Here is a 20157-nt window from a genome sequence, read left to right on the forward strand (position 1 = left end):
GAGTGCTGTTTCCTTCTCTACCACCTTTGAATGATGCATCTATTTTGGCTCAAGATCAGCCCCTGGTGAGGGCAAGCCTCCAAACCCTGCAGCCTTGCTCCACTTGTTGGTACACAGTGTGACTACTGGGTGAGTCTCTACTCTTCCCATAAGAGAGAAGTTATTCCTACAGGGATTGTCAGTGAATGATCTTTAAGGAGAGTTGCATATGGCACTATTCATCACTGAAAATTGTGTGGTAGGACATTATTACTACAGAAGACCAAATTTAAAAACAACATATCATGCTTTTTCAGGGGAAAAGAAGTGAAAACTTTATTCCTAAATCAAGGAGATGAGCTCTCAGCCTCTGAGCATTAAGAAGGTGCTAGCTTTCAAGACATGTTACAATAAAATATGATACATTTTGATATGGAAGCACAGGGAAAACTCAGCAGTGATTACATCAAAGTGAAGAACAGGATGGCAACGGACAATTATAAAAACAATTATATTCAGAAGTTCTTCAAAGCACAGATACTTTGCTATGGAAAGGTAGAGAACTTGTCGTGTTCCTGCCGATGTGATGACAACAGCTCTTCATTTATTCTCTAGATAACTTGACACCGGTCTAATTGAAAACAAAATGGAATAAAATAATAAGAACTATAAAATAATAATAATGATAATGATGACAACAACAACAACCACCACCAAATGACAGAAACAAATACAGGAATTGGCAGGATGACCGTGCCCAAAGAGTTACCATCAATGGTTCAATGTTCAAGTGGTTACCACCAACAAATTGTTTCCCTCAAGGGTCTGCACTGGGACCAAAAGCATTTTTCAACTTTCATTGGTGTGTCATTGACACTGGGATCAAGGGTAGCCTCAGCAAGTTCCCAGATGACATGAAGCTGTGTGGCCATTGATGTGTTTGAGGGAAGGGATGGCATCCAGAGGGACCTGGACAGACTTCCAGGGTGGCCCCACGGGGCCCCCACCAATCCCACCCGCAGGTCTGTGTCCAGCTCTGGATGCCAGCACAGGAAACTCATGGGTGTGTGAGAGCACCTCAAGAGGAGGCCCACAGAAAAAGAGTCACAGGGCTTCAGGGCATGAAGATGGGCTTAGAGAGCAGCCCATCCTCACACTGGAGAAGAGAAGCTCTGGACAGCTTTGCCTGAGGACTTTCAATACATGACAGTGAGGGACATCTAAGAAAAACAGAGATGTTTCACCAAGGGCTGCAGTGACAGGACAAAGGGAACTGGTTTTGAACTGATACAGGGTAGCCTCAGATGAAAGGAAGAAATGTGTTCTGGTGAGGGTGCTGAGACAGTGGAACAGGATTCCCAGAGAAGCTGTGGATGCCCCACTCCTGGAAGTGTTTAAGGCTGGCTGCCATGGGGCTTGGAGCAACCGGGTCTAGTGAAAGCTCTCCCGGGCCATTTCAGTGGGGGGATGGAATTAGATTATCTTTAAATGTTCTTGCTAACCTAATCCATTCAGTGATTCTATGATTATGACCCCAGGAAGGACAAACCTACCCCTCCAGTATATCCTTGCAAAAGGACAAAAAGCCTGAATTGAGATTGTCTTCATCCTTGCCCTCAACTCTACCAGGTCACTTTTCAAATACATCTCCCTGTTCTGCTTTTAAAGGGACAAGTGCTGAGGCTTCTGCTGCTCTCACTGGGTGTATCCTTCAGCCATAGGAAAAAGGTACTAATAAAAAGAATTTCCTGGCAGTTAGTTCAATTTATCCCATTTCTTCAGATCGATCCCACTGTTCTTTCTCAATCTTAGTAAATGTTTGATCAGATTCATCCCCTGCACCATCTCAAAACATCTGCTTATTTTTTTCACTGCAGGGGTAAGCCCCTTTACAATGGCTACATGAATGCACAATATATCTGAGACTTCCCTTATTTACTTGTCCTTAAGGCAACTTGTCCTTAATTCTCATTTTTTCATGTGTTAAAGAGGATTGTGAGAAGGGATTTCTTGGCTAGATAGCACTGATGTTATTTGAGTTCTGCAAAAACAGTAATAAAAACCCATCACTTGTGATTTTGCAAGCTGGACTGCACAAAGCCTGGCAGAGCTCCTGCAGAGCAACCACGTCTCTGAGGACAGGTTTAGCCTGCAATCACTGATCACTGAGTAGGGAGTAAGCCCAGCCTTCCAGGGGCACTCTGACTTACCTTGGCTGTCCACACCAGACCACTCACCAAAACTGCGTAGACCAAGGCTTTGCCACACAGGATGAGGTAAGTGAGCTTCAGAGAATTTCCATACCGCAAATACGACTCTGCAAGTCAAACACCATTTGTCTATTCAATTGGCATCATCACGAGGTGCTGGTTCTAATGGAGCTTTCACCAAATGACAACCCTCGAAATCTTTAGCTAAGCAACATAAAGGAACTAGAGCCAAATGAATCGCTCTGTTGAAACGAGAGAGCAGGGGAATGGGACAGAACTCATGGGAATGGGACAGAACTCATGGGGACTCAAAGAACCAAAAGAAAAAGCAAGTCTAGGAAAGACAGAGATTGGCTTTATGCTAGGAAAGCACTGAGTTGCCACACCTATTGATGAACTGGGCTGTTCATCTGATTCTGCTGTTAGGAGCACAAAATAAGCTGAATCACAAGATAGAAATTTTTTATTTTGTCTCATTGTTGTCAGTGGCCTTATGAGTGCTGCTGATGTATCAGGAAAGTTTTACAAAGCCCAGAATAACATGGCTTCTTGAAGTTTTGTTCCTGTAGATTTTTCATGCTTAAGAAGTTTCCATAGTATTGAGATACTAGTTCTGTTTGGGGTCAGCCTTACGATTCCTGAAGCATTAAGGAAGTTGTTGAAAAACAGGAGTGTGCAAATATGTACACAAAGAGGAAAGAAATGTAATTTTTAGTATGGCTATCCTTCACACATGACAGCAGTGGGGAAGGAAATGTGACTTGTCATGAGAAGTGTTCTGAGTTTGATACTAAGAATTATTCAGAAGAACATATCCTGAATCTTGAGGTCAGAATCACTTGGATAAGTATGGATCATCTCTTTCCTGGCCGAGCAAGAATATTCCCAATGGGAGTCAGTTTCTAGGACTGAAGAAGATGATAAAGAGTAAATTACAGCCTACAGGAAGGTGCCATGATTTCTTCCATTTTCAAAAGGGAATCATATAAGAGAGCTAAACCCCAAAGCTGAACTATATACAATATGCAGAAACAAACCTCCAAAAACATTTCTTCCTTTTTTTGTTTTTCAATGTCAGCTAGAAATCACTTAGATGAGAAAGTAGAAGCTATTCATACAGCAGATATCTCCCACACGTTGTACTTAGTGTCAGTAAAGCTGGAATTAAAATACACACTGATAATTGCCTGAGAGATGAGGCAAAATTCTCTTTACGTGAGAAGCCACACGTACCTTCTGTGAGCGCACAACCTGAAAGACAAAAGTGAACTGAAAGTCATGTTTCTCTTCAAAGCAAAGAGAATATCGATTGTAGAGGTTTCAGTTTACAAAACACTGCCTCCATTCCTTTTACTACACTAGGTGTTTTATCAGACTATACAATTTACTCTACTACAGAGATTTCTCAGTGGAAAGCCTGAAGAATTTCTGGATGTATAATTGTCATGTAGGTTCTAAGGTCCAGGAATGGCAAGAGACATGTGCTAATACCTACAAATTTAGGTATGGATTTGTGCCAGAAGAGCACCCTGAATGGAAGCTACATGTAGATGTGGTTTGTATCATAACACATGCTCGCTTGATTTGTGATTTCTGTCTTATACAGCATGGTGAGAGATGTTTTTTACTCACCAGCATCACCATGGATAAATTTGTTTCTTGATTGCGTTGTTCCATTCTGAAAAAAATTGGCAACACACTCGAAGCGATTCAAAGGGTTGAACCATTCCCAGGCTGGCATCCTCAGTCGGCTGGTCAGTGAGTAGGTGCTCCCATTCCGTGTGGAGGACTCGTCTGTCCCCACCCCTTCGGTCCTTTTCACACCATTCACCCTCCAGAACAGAGTCAGGTGGTCAGGGTAGAAACCAGAGGCCAGGCACACCAGCGTGGCCTTGCTCTTCTGCTGGATCTCCTGCTTTGATGGGGAAAAGATGGCCACAGCTGGAGGCACGATTTCCTCATTCTTCCCTGAAACACAAAGCAACATGCTCCAGAGCCTCCAGCCCTCTGTGCAATCAGAAACCCCTGAAAATGGTCCTGACTTTGTGCCATGTTACTCCTAAAAAAACCCCCTGGCCTTTTAACAGCTATCTATTGGACAATTAATGTCTACTGGATATGACACACCAGCAAAGTGTTTTCACTTGTTACACAGAAACATAAAGGGTCGGGCCACAGAAATGCACAAGCACATGAAGTTCTTGTATTGCCTCTGACAGAAGAATAGAAAGCCAAAAAGAAGCTGAGCAAACTGGTAGGCAGAAAAGTCCCCAGTTTTGCTGTAAGGTCTGTCTTTTTAATATTGTGTTAATAGATAAGGGAGTTGCTTACAAGGCACAAACATCTTCAACAAACTGAGTTACATTCCTGGAAATGGAGTTAAGACAATGGTGGTCATTGCAGTGTTCACAATTATACTGCCATGGGATAGCCTACTTGGCCCCCCACCTAAGAGATGTCCAGGCAGGAAGGAAGGAGCTGATCCTTCTCACTGTCTGAAGTGAAAAACACTTGAGGCAGGAAACATGAATCTGCCAGGGACAGCTTTTGCCTTAGGTCTTAACTTGCCATCCATTTTTAATAACATTAGTAACATTAAACATGTCTTTATGTAATTTAAGTTTTAGGTTATTGTAGGTATGAGAAGCTCTGATGCTAGGCTCCACACTTTCCCAAAATGATGCAAGGTTCTATACCCTCACAAATCAAAAACTCTTCCCTGTCCTATCGTGTTTAACACCTACTTGTGAGACTAATGAGAACAGACTTCAGTCAAAGGGATGTATAAGACAGCCATGAGAAGTTACTCAGAAGCCAGGCAGTGACCCTAAAAGCCAGGGGGTTTTCCATATACTGTATTAGAGTGCCTTTTTTACTCATCCTGCAGGAGAAACCCATGAGCTCTGTAGATTGCTACTGGGAAAAGAAAGGCAGAGAACCCTGTAGAGCCAAAGAGGAAATTATTACTTTGGGTTGGTTTTATTGTATGAAAGCACTATGAATTGTAGATATTCTTCCTGATGACTCTCCCCTTTGCAGAGGAGGAGAGGTAGCAGAATTAGCAGAAATTAATATCTTGCAGAGGTCTTGTCTCCTCACTCCTCATCTTTGCATTCAAATGATGCCTTAATTGTGACCACCACTGCTTGCTCTGCAAAGATCTCTGGGCTGATTCTGTACGAGCTTGTACAGACTTTACATGACCTGGATATTAAACAGAGATGTCTCTCCAGAGGGTTTAGCACTGTCCTGCTTTCTTTTCAATGGGTATGAAGAGAGATTGATTGCTTCTACTTCTCCCTTCTAGCACTTGGCCTTATGATTTTTTCTCCTATCATAGAAGAATCTCTGACAAATTCTTCATGTCTTAGCCTTAACGCCTAATGAGTGAAAAGATGGAAACAGATCGGAAGACCAATGAAAAAGGGGAGATTTAATAGAGTAAAGAAAGAAAGAAAGAAATAACAAAAAAAGAGGAAGATCGGTGAAAAATAGAGACAGAAATAAAGAATGATAGAACTACTGCAACTACTAGAAAGTTAGAGAAAACCAGAAAATTAGCATTCTTGAAATGGAATAAAGATATTGGTAAAAGAAAGAACTAGAAAAAAAAGTCTGATCAGCAGCCCATTGTGTTCTGGTCTTCCATGCTGCCTGTGGTAGACACGACCACTAAGTTTGATCACTTACATGCATAAACTCATGCATTCCCTGTCACATAGACTTCACCCACCTGAAAGAAACTTACAACAGTTCCTCCTTTCCCATCATGGCAAGGTCAGTTCCATAATTTCTTGTTCTCTTTCACTCCTACTCTCAGCTTTAAATCATCTTTATATATGCCACAAATCATTAACGCAAGTCCTCTACACTGAGCACTTGGATTATCAACAGCTCCTTACCTATAACTGTGAGCACAGTGCCGGCTCCAAAGTTAAGCTGCTGGTTTGCACATCTGTACAAAGTCAGGCAGTAACCCCCATTGTCATTATACTCTTCCTGCCAGCCACATAGATCCTTAAAATAGTTCTGTTTAAAGGATCAGGCACCAGTGAGTATTTCTACAGTTTCCTATCAGATGGGGCAGTAGCAGATGGAAAAAGTTACTTTTTCCGGTGATTCCAATATGCCCTGATATAAATGATATTAAATCCTTTTCTGGGGTGGGAGAAAACCAAGAAAGAAAATGGGGAAAAAGAAAAAGAATAGAGGAAAAAAGTATGCTGACAGAAAAATAATACATTCCTAGCTGAGCAGTAGAAGCTGGGAGAAGGACTGTTAGCTGAAGCCAGCATTCTAAAGCAACTTTAGACAGCCTTCCAACCATCGATGGAGAGGCAAGCCAAATGCCAGCAAGATTACTATTTTCCCGTGATTCAGCATACAGGAGAATCCAGACTCTACCTCGAAAATACTGCTTTGGATCGTTACATAGATGAACTGCAAAAACCTGCAGACCAGAGAAGCATTTTCCATTCCCAACCATTATAATATTTTCTTGAAGAATGGATGAAAATAAAATTATTTATTCCCTTCTCCCTTCATGAAGCTCCCAGAAATGAAAGAAAAAGGACACAAGGACCTCAACATAGTGCCTGTAAATCCTACACTTCCATAATGGCACATCTCATTTTAATAAGCAACCAATAAAGCATTAATCCTGTTCTCATGGCTGCATGAAAAATTATCATTATTAAGCTCTTAATTAAGAATGTTCTTGTCCCCTAAACTAGTATCACATAGATCACAGAGTTCTGACTTATTACTTACCTATGACCGTAAGTTTTGTCCCACTGCCAAAGTCCAGTCTATTATTATTCACACTGATTTGCAGCTGCAGAAAAACCTCTCCTCTACTCCCACATCTCTGAATCAAGCCTGTGGACTAGCCCTCCCCTCAAGTGGTACAGCAAAAGAAGAAACATGGAGCACATTTATCTCAGGTCTCCTAGAAAACAGGTCTCTTAGGGAACACCACAGCATCTATTCTGAAATAGTAAGACTGCTGTCCCTAATGATCTTTGTATCACCATCCTGGTGAGCCTGTTCAGTGGAAAAAACCTGGCTGTGCTGTGGAGAGCTAATTTCTATAACAACAAGGACTTAAAAAGATGCAGAGAGATTTTAGTATTGCTTGTCATAAAGTTGAGCAATTATTTTTGCCTTCTGTTTTATCAATCAAAAAATGCTAGCACACTTGTTTTTTCCTCAGTTTTCTGAGATAGCACATTCTTTAATTTACCCTGGGATCATCCAAGGTAATTTAAGCTTGTGTCATCTTGATTTTGTTTTCTAGACCACTTCAAAGTGTAAGTCAGTTCTTTCCAGACAGATAGACAGATTTTTTTTTTCACTGACTTGTCCTTAATTATCTGTAGTCCCAGCAGAAACAGCATTCTAGACACTAGCTATACTTTGGGGAATTTTTGCATATGTTGGTTCATTACGACAAGGGTTTTTTTAAGTCATGCACACATTTTTAAATTCATTTCTTATCCCAATTCTTTCTAGGGACAGCTTTTTCTTTCCTGAACATGCATTCATTCAGTTCTCCAAAAAGAAAGGTGCACCCCTACCTAGAGGACCCAACTTAGTCTATTCTCTGAAGTAGAGAGGGTTACTGGCACACCCATAGAACACCAGCTTAATAATGAAAGAGAGAATAATAATGAAACTCTCTAAAGAGAAGACATGCCATTAGAAGTGAATTAAAAGAGGAAATAAAAATTTCTTACCTATTACTGTAACTTTTGTGCCACTGCCGAAAAGCATATCAGCACTGTTCACACTGACAAAGTGATGTATCCTAAGCTAAGAGAAGGGATGCACTGAAGCTGCCTTACTATAAGCACAGGCTTTAGAAACTCTTACTGTTTTTGGAATCCAAAACATCACTCATTCTCTATCTGAGATGATCCACCTTTGTCAGGGAACTAAAGCCAATCCCTTCGTTTTCACTTCCATGGCAGGCCAGCTGTCTTCAATAGTCTTTCAGGATCCCCTTCAATTTTCTGATAGGTTAAAATAATCCACACAAGGAGAGCCCAGAAGAATCTGTATCTGTTGACTGGTCCCAAACAAACCCTTCATAGCCATTAGGAAGAACTGCAGCAAGACAGTGGGGAGAAGAATTAGAGGCAACCTTTGTTCTCACAGGCATGAGGCAGTCAGCAGATACTGGAGGATTACTTTTTAAGAGAGAAAACCCCAACAGATTTCATGTAGTGCCTCTGAAAGATACCTGCTACATATCAGAATTCTTTTTCCTACACTTGTATCACATCAAGAAAGAACCATTTTGTCACCTATTGCAGACATTGATGCATCAGGAAAAAATAATAATTCCAGCTTCGTATGCTCAATAGGCTTTAGGCGCATCTGCAGTCAGTTTGGTTTGCTGAAAATTAGTTTCAACATCTCAGAATTTCCTAGTTTTCTTTGCAGAGAGGCCAGGCTCAGTTCTCAGATGCTGAAAGTAAGTCCCAGCATGCAAGGACAATTAAGAGAAACCAAGGCAGAGCACAACTGCTCTGCTGCAGAATTCTCTGCAGGTGCCTTAACACGCTCTGCCACAAGGCTCATGCACCCATGGGTTTTTGTAAAGCCTTCCTGGCAAATGTATCATCGTGGCCCCCCCCGCTGTTGAGCCACGATGATACAGTCTGGTACAAAAACAATCCACTAATGATTCCACTCCTTGTTTTGGTCAACCAGGAAGCATTGTCATGAGTACCTGTGTTGGTTTGGACTGTGGTAGAGCTGATTTCCTTCACAGAGGCTACTGTGAGAAGATAGAAATACTGTTGACAAGATAGAAATGTTTTTGTTATTGCTGAAGCACTTACCCAGCATTCAAGGACTTTTCTGCTTCTCATACCACCATGCTGGCAGGGAGGCTGGTGGTGCATTGGAGGAGGGACAGCAGGGACAGCTGATTCCAACTGATCCAAGGGATATTCCATATCCTGTGGTGTCATGCTCAGTATGTGAAAGGGGCAAGAAGGGGGAAGAAGAAGGGAGACAGAGATATTTGTAATGATGGTGTTTGTCTTCCCCAGTCACTGTTATGTGTGATGGAGCCCTGCCATCCTGGGAATGGCTGAGCACCTGCCTATCCTTGGGAAGTAGTGAATGAATTCCTTGTCATGCTTTGCTTGTGTGCCCAGGTTTTGCTTTACCTCTTAAACTGTCTTTATCTCAAGCCCCGAGTTTTTCACGTGTGCTTTTCCGATTGTCTCCCCAGTCCCGCTGCTGGGGAGTGAGCAAGCAGCTGCGTGGGGATCAAGCTGGGGCTAAACCATGACAGAACCACAGACCACATCCTTCCGTTGCCATTGCTGTTTCTATGTGATAGTCCAATTACCTCTCAGTGTATCCCTCAATTTATAATCTCAAGATTTTTTCTTATTCTCAGGAAAGTAACACTTTTTTGTTCTTTTATTGGTTGGCTTTAAATGCAGTAATTTTTCACTTGGTAGTGTCATGGCAGTGCTCATGCTGCTTTTCTTCTACTCTTTCTCTCTTCTGCCTCCAGGATGTTAAAAACTTCAAGCCTACAGTAACTGGTTTGCAATGACAGTAATTTGCTTACTACGGGGCTTGGTGTTTTGCCTTGTATTCTTTTTACCCTATCTCTAGGTTGTGTCTTTGTTTTCATTATTGGTTTGCTTTTCTTGGTCCCTATTTTCTTATTTTGTACTCTTCCTATTTACTCCTTTTTACTCTTTTTACTCTTTTCTTTAAAAGGTCAACACAATTTAATCATTCTTCATTGAGTGTCCTATGCAGTATTTCCCTGGAATTTTCACTTATTTTTATCTAAAACTTTCCCCTTCATTCTCACTAGCTGGTTCTCTTGAATATTATGAGACACAATGTAATAGTAGAAAAGTGAACTTGCATAAATATCACCCTGAAGACATCACTTTGTTCAATGTGGTCTCCTGTACAGCTAAAATGAGTGACAACAAATGTGTGCAGAGCAGAATTCTGCTTATCTCCTAAGTATCAGCCCATCACCAACATTCTCTGTCCAAAACACTCTTGAAAAAGAGCTTGATGGACAAAAACTTTCCTTTAAACATACTTCAATACAAAAGGGGAAAACAAAAATTTAAAAAAATGCAGATATTATATAAGCCTAGATATGTATCTGTCTCTCTTTTAAAGTGCTCTCTTTGCATAATCACCTGTGTAATAGAGGGAGTGTGTGTGCATGAGAATTACATGATGTAGCAAGCTTGGAAAGAATTGGATTGGATTGCTGTGCTTGGTCTCAATTTCCAGTGACTAAGAAATATGAATTCAGTGTGGGAATATTCTTCTTATTCCAGTGTCTAAAGAGAAGTGTCTATCATTTGCCAAATTCTTTTCTTACGTAGCTTGCCTGCTCCAAAATGCCTATGCCCAAGTTTGTCCTCTGTTCACTTTAACCACGTTCTGCCATGACCACTTAGAAAGTCTCTGTGTGTGAGGACAAGATTGATCTGGGGGTTTTTCTGACAGCCTTGATAAAGGCAGCCATTTTCACCAAATGTCCTAATAAATTATATTCATCCTAATGTATTTCAGACTGAGCTAGAATTATTTCTTAATATTCCATTCTGCTTGCTCCAGTCTATTCTACCTTCACAGATCATGAATAATGAAGCATCTTGGGGAAAGAGCCCCTCATCAGAAGGCAAACCCTTCCCTCTTTGTATATCTTTGTCATACTCCCTGAAATGTGCCCCTTTGTACAACATTCTCATGATTCCTACCTGGCAAGAACAGTTCCTTTTGTTTTTTCTCCAAAGAGGAAGGGGACACCTTTCCCTCGACCAGGTTGTTCCTATCTTATGAATGTAAGACTGTCTTGGGGTGACTGTCTGATGCCTAAATCCCCAAATCGTCTGTTCTGTTGGTGTTGAATATTAAATTCTGCAACTTTAAGACTGGTTCCAGGAGTGAAAGGGCAGAGGGGGAAGAAGAAGAAGTGCAGAGTTTGTTATCAGAGACTGCACGGGCTCCCCCACATTCCTGCACACAGACTGTGTTGTCTGCAGTGGACAGTGACAGCTCTCCTTTGCTCTTGGTTGGTTTTCTGGCTAGCTGAGGCAGAGAAGCCCCCTGGATTGTTTTTTTTTCCTTTTTCTGTTTTCCTGGAACTGTTTGAACCTGCTCTGGACTGAAAACCCAGCAGAGCACCGGGAGCTCACACCTGTGGCCCCCCGGGCCTGGCCTGGGCCTGGGCATTGCCCAGCACAGGAGGGACTGAGAACAGACTGAGTGAGCCGGGCTGCCCAGGGAAAGAACTCTTCTAAATCTGCCATCTCCTCGGAATGGCGACAGGTTTTGCTGTTTGATAGTGTTCATTGTTCTGCTGGGAGGTGTGTTGCCTGTTGAATAAACAGTTTTCTTTTTTTCCACTTCTCTCCATTTTTTTTCCTTTTCCTAGAGGGCCCTCATTCAGAGGTTTCCTCCCAAATTTGTCCTAAACCAGGACAGACCCCCATGAAGCTCTATTGTAAAGAGTATTTTTCAGTAAACAGTTCTCCACTTGTTTGAAGCAGTCACAAGACTACTTAAGTAATTTCAGTACTCGGAACACCAAATAACTTTCTTGGTTCAGTAGGATATTTTCTCCTGTTCTGAAATGTTTTGAGGAGATTAAAAAGTGACAAGCACAAAGCAGGAAAAATAACTCCATTTTACAGCATTATACCCATCTGTCCTCTAGCACTAGGATACAGCTTTTTTCTTTAATGACATTAAAAGATGTATCAGATCCTTTTGAAACAAACACATTGAGTGTCACGTGACTTTTAATCTATTCACCAAATTTCTCATCACTACCACAGTGAGTCTAGTGCCATCACCAAGATAATGCCATGAAAGAATAGAGGGAAAGAAAAAGCATCTCCCAGGTCTCTCCCCAGATGCTGTCACTTCTCATCTGCCTGGAGTGCTGTTTCCTTCTCTACCACCTTTGAATGATGCATCTATTTTGGCTCAAGATCAGCCCCTGGTGAGGGCAAGCCTCCAAACCCTGCAGCCTTGCTCCACTTGTTGGTACACAGTGTGACTACTGGGTGAGTCTCTACTCTTCCCATAAGAGAGAAGTTATTCCTACAGGGATTGTCAGTGAATGATCTTTAAGGAGAGTTGCATATGGCACTATTCATCACTGAAAATTGTGTGGTAGGACATTATTACTACAGAAGACCAAATTTAAAAACAACATATCATGCTTTTTCAGGGGAAAAGGAGTGAAAACTTTATTCCTAAATCAAGGAGATGAGCTCTCAGCCTCTGAGCATTAAGAAGGTGCTAGCTTTCAAGACATGTTACAATAAAATATGATACATTTTGATATGGAAGCACAGGGAAAACTCAGCAGTGATTACATCAAAGTGAAGAACAGGATGGCAACGGACAATTATAAAAACAATTATATTCAGAAGTTCTTCAAAGCACAGATACTTTGCTATGGAAAGGTAGAGAACTTGTCGTGTTCCTGCCGATGTGATGACAACAGCTCTTCATTTATTCTCTAGATAACTTGACACCGGTCTAATTGAAAACAAAATGGAATAAAATAATAAGAACTATAAAATAATAATAATGATAATGATGACAACAACAACAACAACCACCAAATGACAAAAACAAATACAGGAATTGGCAGGATGACCGTGCCCAAAGAGTTACCATCAATGGTTCAATGTTCAAGTGGTAACCACCAACAAATTGTTTCCCTCAAGGGTCTGCACTGGGACCAAAAGCATTTTTCAACTTTCATTGGTGTGTCATTGACACTGGGATCAAGGGTAGCCTCAGCAAGTTCCCAGATGACACGAAGCTGTGTGGCCATTGATGTGTTTGAGGGAAGGGATGGCATCCAGAGGGACCTGGACAGACTTCCAGGGTGGCCCCACGGGGCCCCCACCAATCCCACCCGCAGGTCTGTGTCCAGCTCTGGATGCCAGCACAGGAAACTCATGGGTGTGTGAGAGCACCTCAAGAGGAGGCCCACAGAAAAAGAGTCACAGGGCTTCAGGGCATGAAGATGGGCTTAGAGAGCAGCCCATCCTCACACTGGAGAAGAGAAGCTCTGGACAGCTTTGCCTGAGGACTTTCAATACATGGCAGTGAGGGACATCTAAGAAAAACAGAGATGTTTCACCAAGGGCTGCAGTGACAGGACAAAGGGAACTGGTTTTGAACTGATACAGGGTAGCCTCAGATGAAAGGAAGAAATGTGTTCTGGTGAGGGTGCTGAGACAGTGGGAGAGGTTTCCCAGAGAAGCTGTGGATGCCCCACTCCTGGAAGTGTTTAAGGCCGGCTGCCATGGGGCTTGGAGCAACCGGGTCTAGTGAAAGCTCTCCCGGGCCATTTCAGTGGGGGGATGGAATTAGATTATCTTTAAATGTTCTTGCTAACCTAATCCATTCAGTGATTCTATGATTATTACCCCAGGAAGGACAAACCTACCCCTCCAGTATATCCTTGCAAAAGGACAAAAAGCCTGAATTGAGATTGTCTTCATCCTTGCCCTCAACTCTACCAGGTCACTTTTCAAATACATCTCCCTGTTCTGCTTTTAAAGGGACAAGTGCTGAGGCTTCTGCTGCTCTCACTGGGTGTATCCTTCAGCCATAGGAAAAAGGTACTAATAAAAAGAATTTCCTGGCAGTTAGTTCAATTTATCCCATTTCTTCAGATCGATCCCACTGTTCTTTCTCAATCTTAGTAAATGTTTGATCAGATTCATCCCCTGCACCATCTCAAAACATCTGCTTATTTTTTTCACTGCAGGGGTAAGCCCCTTTACAATGGCTACATGAATGCACAGTATATCTGAGACTTCCCTTATTTACTTGTCCTTAAGGCAACTTGTCCTTAATTCTCATTTTTTCATGTGTTAAAGAGGATTGTGAGAAGGGATTTCTTGGCTAGATAGCACTGATGTTATTTGAGTTCTGCAAAAACAGTAATAAAAACCCATCACTTGTGATTTTGCAAGCTGGAGTGCACAAAGCCTGGCAGAGCTCCTGCAGAACAACCACGTCTCTGAGGACAGGTTTAGCCTGCAATCACTGATCACTGAGTAGGGAGTAAGCCCAGCCTTCCAGGGGCACTCTGACTTACCTTGGCTGTCCACACCAGACCACTCACCAAAACTGCGTAGACCAAGGCTTTGCCACACAGGATGAGGTAAGTGAGCTTCAGAGAATTTCCATACCGCAAATACGACTCTGCAAGTCAAACACCATTTGTCTATTCAATTGGCATCATCACGAGGTGCTGGTTCTAATGGAGCTTTCACCAAATGACAACCCTCGAAATCTTTAGCTAAGCAACATAAAGGAACTAGAGCCAAATGAATCGCTCTGTTGAAACGAGAGAGCAGGGGAATGGGACAGAACTCATGGGAATGGGACAGAACTCATGGGGACTCAAAGAACCAAAAGAAAAAGCAAGTCTAGGAAAGACAGAGATTGGCTTTATGCTAGGAAAGTAGTGAGTTGCCACACCTATTGATGAACTGGGCTGTTCATCTGATTCTGCTGTTAGGAGCACAAAATAAGCTGAATCACAAGATAGAAATTTTTTATTTTGTCTCATTGTTGTCAGTGGCCTTATGAGTGCTGCTGATGTATCAGGAAAGTTTTACAAAGCCCAGAATAACATGGCTTCTTGAAGTTTTGTTCCTGTAGATTTTTCATGCTTAAGAAGTTTCCATAGTATTGAGATACTAGTTCTGTTTGGGTTCAGCCTTACGATTCCTGAAGCATTAAGGAAGTTGTTGAAAAACAGGAGTGTGCAAATATGTACACAAAGAGGAAAGAAATGTAATTTTTAGTATGGCTATCCTTCATACATGACAGCAGTGGGGAAGGAAATGTGACTTGTCATGAGAAGTGTTCTGAGTTTGATACTAAGAAATATTCAGAAGAACATATCCTGAATCTTGAGGTCAGAATCACTTGGATAAGTATGGATCATCTCTTTCCTGGCCGAGCAAGAATATTCCCAATGGGAGTCAGTTTCTAGGACTGAAGAAGATGATAAAGAGTAAATTACAGCCTACAGGAAGGTGCCATGATTTCTTCCATTTTCAAAAGGGAATCATATAAGAGAGCTAAACCCCAAAGCTGAACTACATACAATATGCAGAAACAAACCTCCAAAAACATTTCTTCCTTTTTTTTTTGTTTTTCAATGTCAGCTAGAAATCACTTAGATGAGAAAGTAGAAGCTATTCATACAGCAGATGTCTCCCACACGTTGTACTTAGTGTCAGTAAAGCTGGAATTAAAATACACACTGATAATTGCCTGAGAGATGAGGCAAAATTCTCTTTACGTGAGAAGCCACACGTACCTTCTGTGAGCGCACAACCTGAAAGACAAAAGTGAACTGAAAGTCATGTTTCTCTTCAAAGCAAAGAGAATATCGATTGTAGAGGTTTCAGTTTACAAAACACTGCCTCCATTCCTTTTACTACACTGGGTGTTTTATCAGACTATACAATTTACTCTACTACAGAGATTTCTCAGTGGAAAGCCTGAAGAATTTCTGGATGTATAAATGTCATGTAGGTTCTAAGGTCCAGGAATGGCAAGAGACATGTGCTAATACCTACAAATTTAGGTATGGATTTGTGCCAGAAGAGCACCCTGAATGGAAGCTACATGTAGATGTGGTTTGTATCATAACACATGCTCGCTTGATTTGTGATTTCTGTCTTATACAGCATGGTGAGAGATGTTTTTTACTCACCAGCATCACCATGGATAAATTTGTTTCTTGATTGCGTTGTTCCATTCTGAAAAAAATTGGCAACACACTCGAAGCGATTCAAAGGGTTGAACCATTCCCAGGCTGGCATCCTCAGCCGGCTGGTCAGTGAGTAGGTGCTCCCATTCCGTGTGGAGGACTCGTCTGTCCCCACCCCTTCGGTCCTTTTCACACCATTCACCCTCCAGAACAGAGTCAGGTGGTCAGGGTAGAAACCAGAGGCCAGGCACACCAGCGTGGCCTTGCTCTTCTGCTGGATCTCCTGCTTTGATGGGGAAAAGATGGCCACAGCTGGAGGCACGATTTCCTCATTCTTCCCTGAAACACAAAGCAACATGCTCCAGAGCCTCCAGCCCTCTGTGCAATCAGAAACCCCTGAAAATGGTCCTGACTTTGTGTCATGTTACTCCTAAAAAAAAACAACCTGGCCTTTTAACAGCTACCTATTGGACAATTAATGTCTACTGGATATGACACACCAGCAAAGTGTTTTCACTTGTTACACAGAAACATAAAGGGTCGGGCCACAGAAATGCACAAGCACATGAAGTTCTTGTATTGCCTCTGACAGAAGAATAGAAAGCCAAAAAGAAGCTGAGCAAACTGGTAGGCAGAAAAGTCCCCAGTTTTGCTGTAAGGCCTGTCTTTGTAATATTGTGTTAATAGATAAGGGAGTTGCTTACAAGGCACAAACATCTTCAACAAACTGAGTTACATTCCTGGAAATGGAGTTAAGACAATGGTGGTCATTGCAGTGTTCACAATTATACTGCCATGGGATAGCCTACTTGGCCCCCCATCTAAGAGATGTCCAGGCAGGAAGGAAGGAGCTGATCCTTCTCACTGTCTGAAGTGAAAAACACTTGAGGCAGGAAACATGAATCTGCCAGGGACAGCTTTTGCCTTAGGTCTTAACTTGCCATCCATTTTTAATAACATTAGTAACATTAAACATGTCTTTATGTAATTTAAGTTTTAGGTTATTGTAGGTATGAGAAGCTCTGATGCTAGGCTCCACACTTTCCCAAAATGATGCAAGGTTCTATACCCTCACAAATCAAAAACTCTTCCCTGTCCTATCGTGTTTAACACCTACTTGTGAGACTAATGAGAACAGACTTCAGTCAAAGGGATGTATAAGACAGCCATGAGAAGTTACTCAGAAGCCAGGCAGTGACCCTAAAAGCCAGGGGGTTTTCCATATACTGTATTAGAGTGCCTTTTTTACTCATCCTGCAGGAGAAACCCATGAGCCAGATCTGTAGATTGCTACTGGGAAAAGAAAGGCAGAGAACCCTGTAGAGCCAAAGAGGAAATTATTACTTTGGGTTGGTTTTATTGTATGAAAGCACTATGAATTGTAGATATTCTTCCTGATGACTCTCCCCTTTGCAGAGGAGGAGAGGTAGCAGAATTAGCAGAAATTAATATCTTGCAGAGGTCTTGTCTCCTCACTCCTCATCTTTGCATTCAAATGATGCCTTAATTGTGACCACCAGTGCTTGCTCTGCAAAGATCTCTGGGCTGATTCTGTACGAGCTTGTACAGACTTTACATGACCTGGATATTAAACAGAGATAACTCTCCAGAGGGTTTAGCACTGTCCTGCTTTCTTTTCAATGGGTATGAAGAGATATTGATTGCTTCTACTTCTCCCTTCTAGCACTTGGCCTTATGATTTTTTCTCCTATCGTAGAAGAGTCTCTGACAAATTCTTTGGCTCAGAGCATTAACGCCTAATGAATGAAGAGATGGAAAGAGATAAGAGGACACAAATGAAAAGATTCAGGCACAAAAAAGAATTCCCAATATTAAAACAAACAAACAAGGAAACAAAAACAAAGGAACAAACAAAAAGAAAACAGGACGGTAGGAAGGAAGGTAAAAAGTGGGACAGAAAGAATGATAAAACTACTGGAAAGAAAATAAGCAGTTTAGAAATGGAACAAGGAGGCTGGTAAAAGCAAGAACTGGAAGAAATGTCTGTTTAGCCCTTAGTGTCTGGTCTCTTACTCGGGTCATTTTCATTCCCGACCACTATAATATTTTCTTAGACAACGGGTGAAAATAAAATTATTTATCCCCGTCTGCCTTCATAAAGTTCCCAGAAATGAAAGACTATGGCTGTAGACACAAGGACCTCAACATTGACTCTGTAAATCCTACACTTCCGTAATGGCACATCTCATTTTAATAAACAACCAATAAATCATTAATCCTGTACTCATGGCTGCATGAAAAATTATCATTATTAAGCTCTTAATTAAGAATGTTCTTGTCCCCTAAACTAGTATCACATAGATCACAGAGTTCTGACTTATTACTTACCTATGACCGTAAGTTTTGTCCCACTGCCAAAGAATATTTTCTCGATATTCACATAGTTTTGCAGCTGCAGAAAAACCTCTCCTCTACTCACACACCTCTGAACCAAACCACCCCTCATGTGGTGCCAGCAAAAAAAGAAACATGGAGTACATTTATCTCAGGTCTCCTAGAAAACAGGTCTCTAAGGGAACACCACCTAATCTGTGTCTAAACAGCTGAGATCAACATCAGAAATACTCTCCCCAGAGCCCTTTTGCTTCAGGCTCAATAAGTTGTTGGAGCTTCCATCATTTCTTTAGGTAAGTATCTATTTATCTAGGTATCATATTAGAATATTAGAAAATATTTCCCATATGCGGACATTCCCTGAGAGCTCCTTCTCTTTCAAATGAATTGTATTTTATTTTTTCTGTGATTTTCAGTGGCTGTTTAGCATCTATTCTGAAATAGTAAGACTGCTGTCCCTAATGATCTTTGTATCACCATCCTGGTGAGCCTGTTCAGTGGAAAAAACCTGGCTGTGCTGTGGAGAGCTAATTTCTATAACAACAAGGACTTAAAAAGCTGCAGAGAGATTTTAGTATTGCTTGTCATAAAGTTGAGCAATTATTTTTGCCTTCTGTTTTATCAATCAAAAAATGTTTGCACACTTGTTTTTTCCTCAGTTTTCTGAGATAGCACATTCTTTAATTTACCCTGGGATGATCCAGGGTACTTTGAGTTTATATCATTTTGATTTTGTTTTCTAGACCACTTCAAAGTGTAACAGTAAGTCAGTTCTTTCCAGACAGATAGACAGCTTTTCAATGACTTCTCCTTAAACATCTGTAGCCCCAGCAGAATCAGTATTATAGTGACTAGCTATACTTTTGGGGAATAAGGATTTTGTATGTGTTGGTTTATTAAGACAAGGATTTTTTATGTCAGGCACACATTTTTAAATTCATTTCTTATCCCAATTCTTTCTAGGGACAGCTTTTTCTTTCCTGAACATGCATTCATTCAGTTCTCCAAAAAGAAAGGTGCACCCCTACCTAGAGGACCCAACTTAGTCTATTCTCTGAAGTAGAGAGGGTTACTGGCACACCCATAGAACACCAGCTTAATAATGAAAGGGAGAATAATAATAAAATTCTCTAAAGAGAAGACATGCCATTAGAAGTGCATTGAAAGAGGAAATAAAAATTTCTTACCTATTACTGTAACTTTTGTGCCACTGCCGAAAGACAAACCAGAGTTTTACACAGTGACAAAGTGATGTATCATAAGCAAAGACAAGGGATGCACTGAAGCTGACTTACTATAAGCAGAAGCCTAAGAAATAATTTCTGCATTTGGAATTCCAAACATCACTCAATCTTTGTCTAAAGGTGTTTGACAGAAAACCAGCTTGAAATCAGTTGTATAATATGTAGAATTCATAAAAGCATTTCCAAGATTTGTTTGATACTTGGTCTACATTTCACCCCAAGTCGTTTTTGCCACCTTTCTCCAATCTCCATGTTACATCATTGATTTTATCTGCTATTCTTATTTTGCACATCTTGAAAACAAGCAGACACACACAAAGGCTATCACTATCTAGGAAAATAACTCCTCTATAACTAGAACTTCCTCACTGTAAGTCTTGCATTCCAAGCATTGTTACGCCTTCTTTTCTGTAACTTGTGAAGTTAATAATCAAATGATACCTGCTTTGGGGTTTTCATAGTCAAATGCAGGTGATTCACCTTTGTCAGGGAACTAAAACGAATCCCTTCGTTTTCACTTCCATGGCAGGCCAGCTGTCTTCAATAGTCTTTCAGGATCCCCTTCAATTTTCTGATAGGTTAAAATAATCCACACAAGGAGAGCCCA

At 41.3% G+C, this 20157-nt stretch overlaps 1 protein-coding gene and 1 gene segment (V, D, J or C); both read right to left on the reverse strand.

Moving 5' to 3' along the window:
- Positions 1 to 288: 288 nt before the first annotated feature.
- Positions 289 to 6230, reverse strand: LOC148224708 (T cell receptor beta constant 2-like; the record flags this gene model as incomplete). The annotated part of the segment is given in 5 exon segments: positions 289 to 610; positions 2190 to 2296; positions 3423 to 3440; positions 3822 to 4157; positions 6092 to 6230. Coding segments are annotated over 5 exon segments (627 nt in total), but the record flags the coding sequence as incomplete, so codon positions are not given.
- A 6188-nt stretch (positions 6231 to 12418) lies between these two features.
- The window catches only part of LOC148224709 (uncharacterized), a 32687-nt gene continuing 24948 nt past the window's right edge, over positions 12419 to 20157 (reverse strand). The window contains 6 exon segments of the mRNA XM_088155899.1: positions 12419 to 12740; positions 14320 to 14426; positions 15556 to 15573; positions 15955 to 16290; positions 18301 to 18412; positions 18414 to 18449. Of these exon segments, the coding sequence (XP_088012025.1) occupies positions 12714 to 12740; positions 14320 to 14426; positions 15556 to 15573; positions 15955 to 16290; positions 18301 to 18412; positions 18414 to 18449 (636 nt within the window). The 3' untranslated portion in view covers positions 12419 to 12713.

Source organism: Sturnus vulgaris, chromosome 2 (assembly GCF_052056855.1).
Source record: "Sturnus vulgaris isolate bStuVul1 chromosome 2, bStuVul1.hap1, whole genome shotgun sequence".
NCBI lineage: Eukaryota > Metazoa > Chordata > Aves > Passeriformes > Sturnidae > Sturnus > Sturnus vulgaris.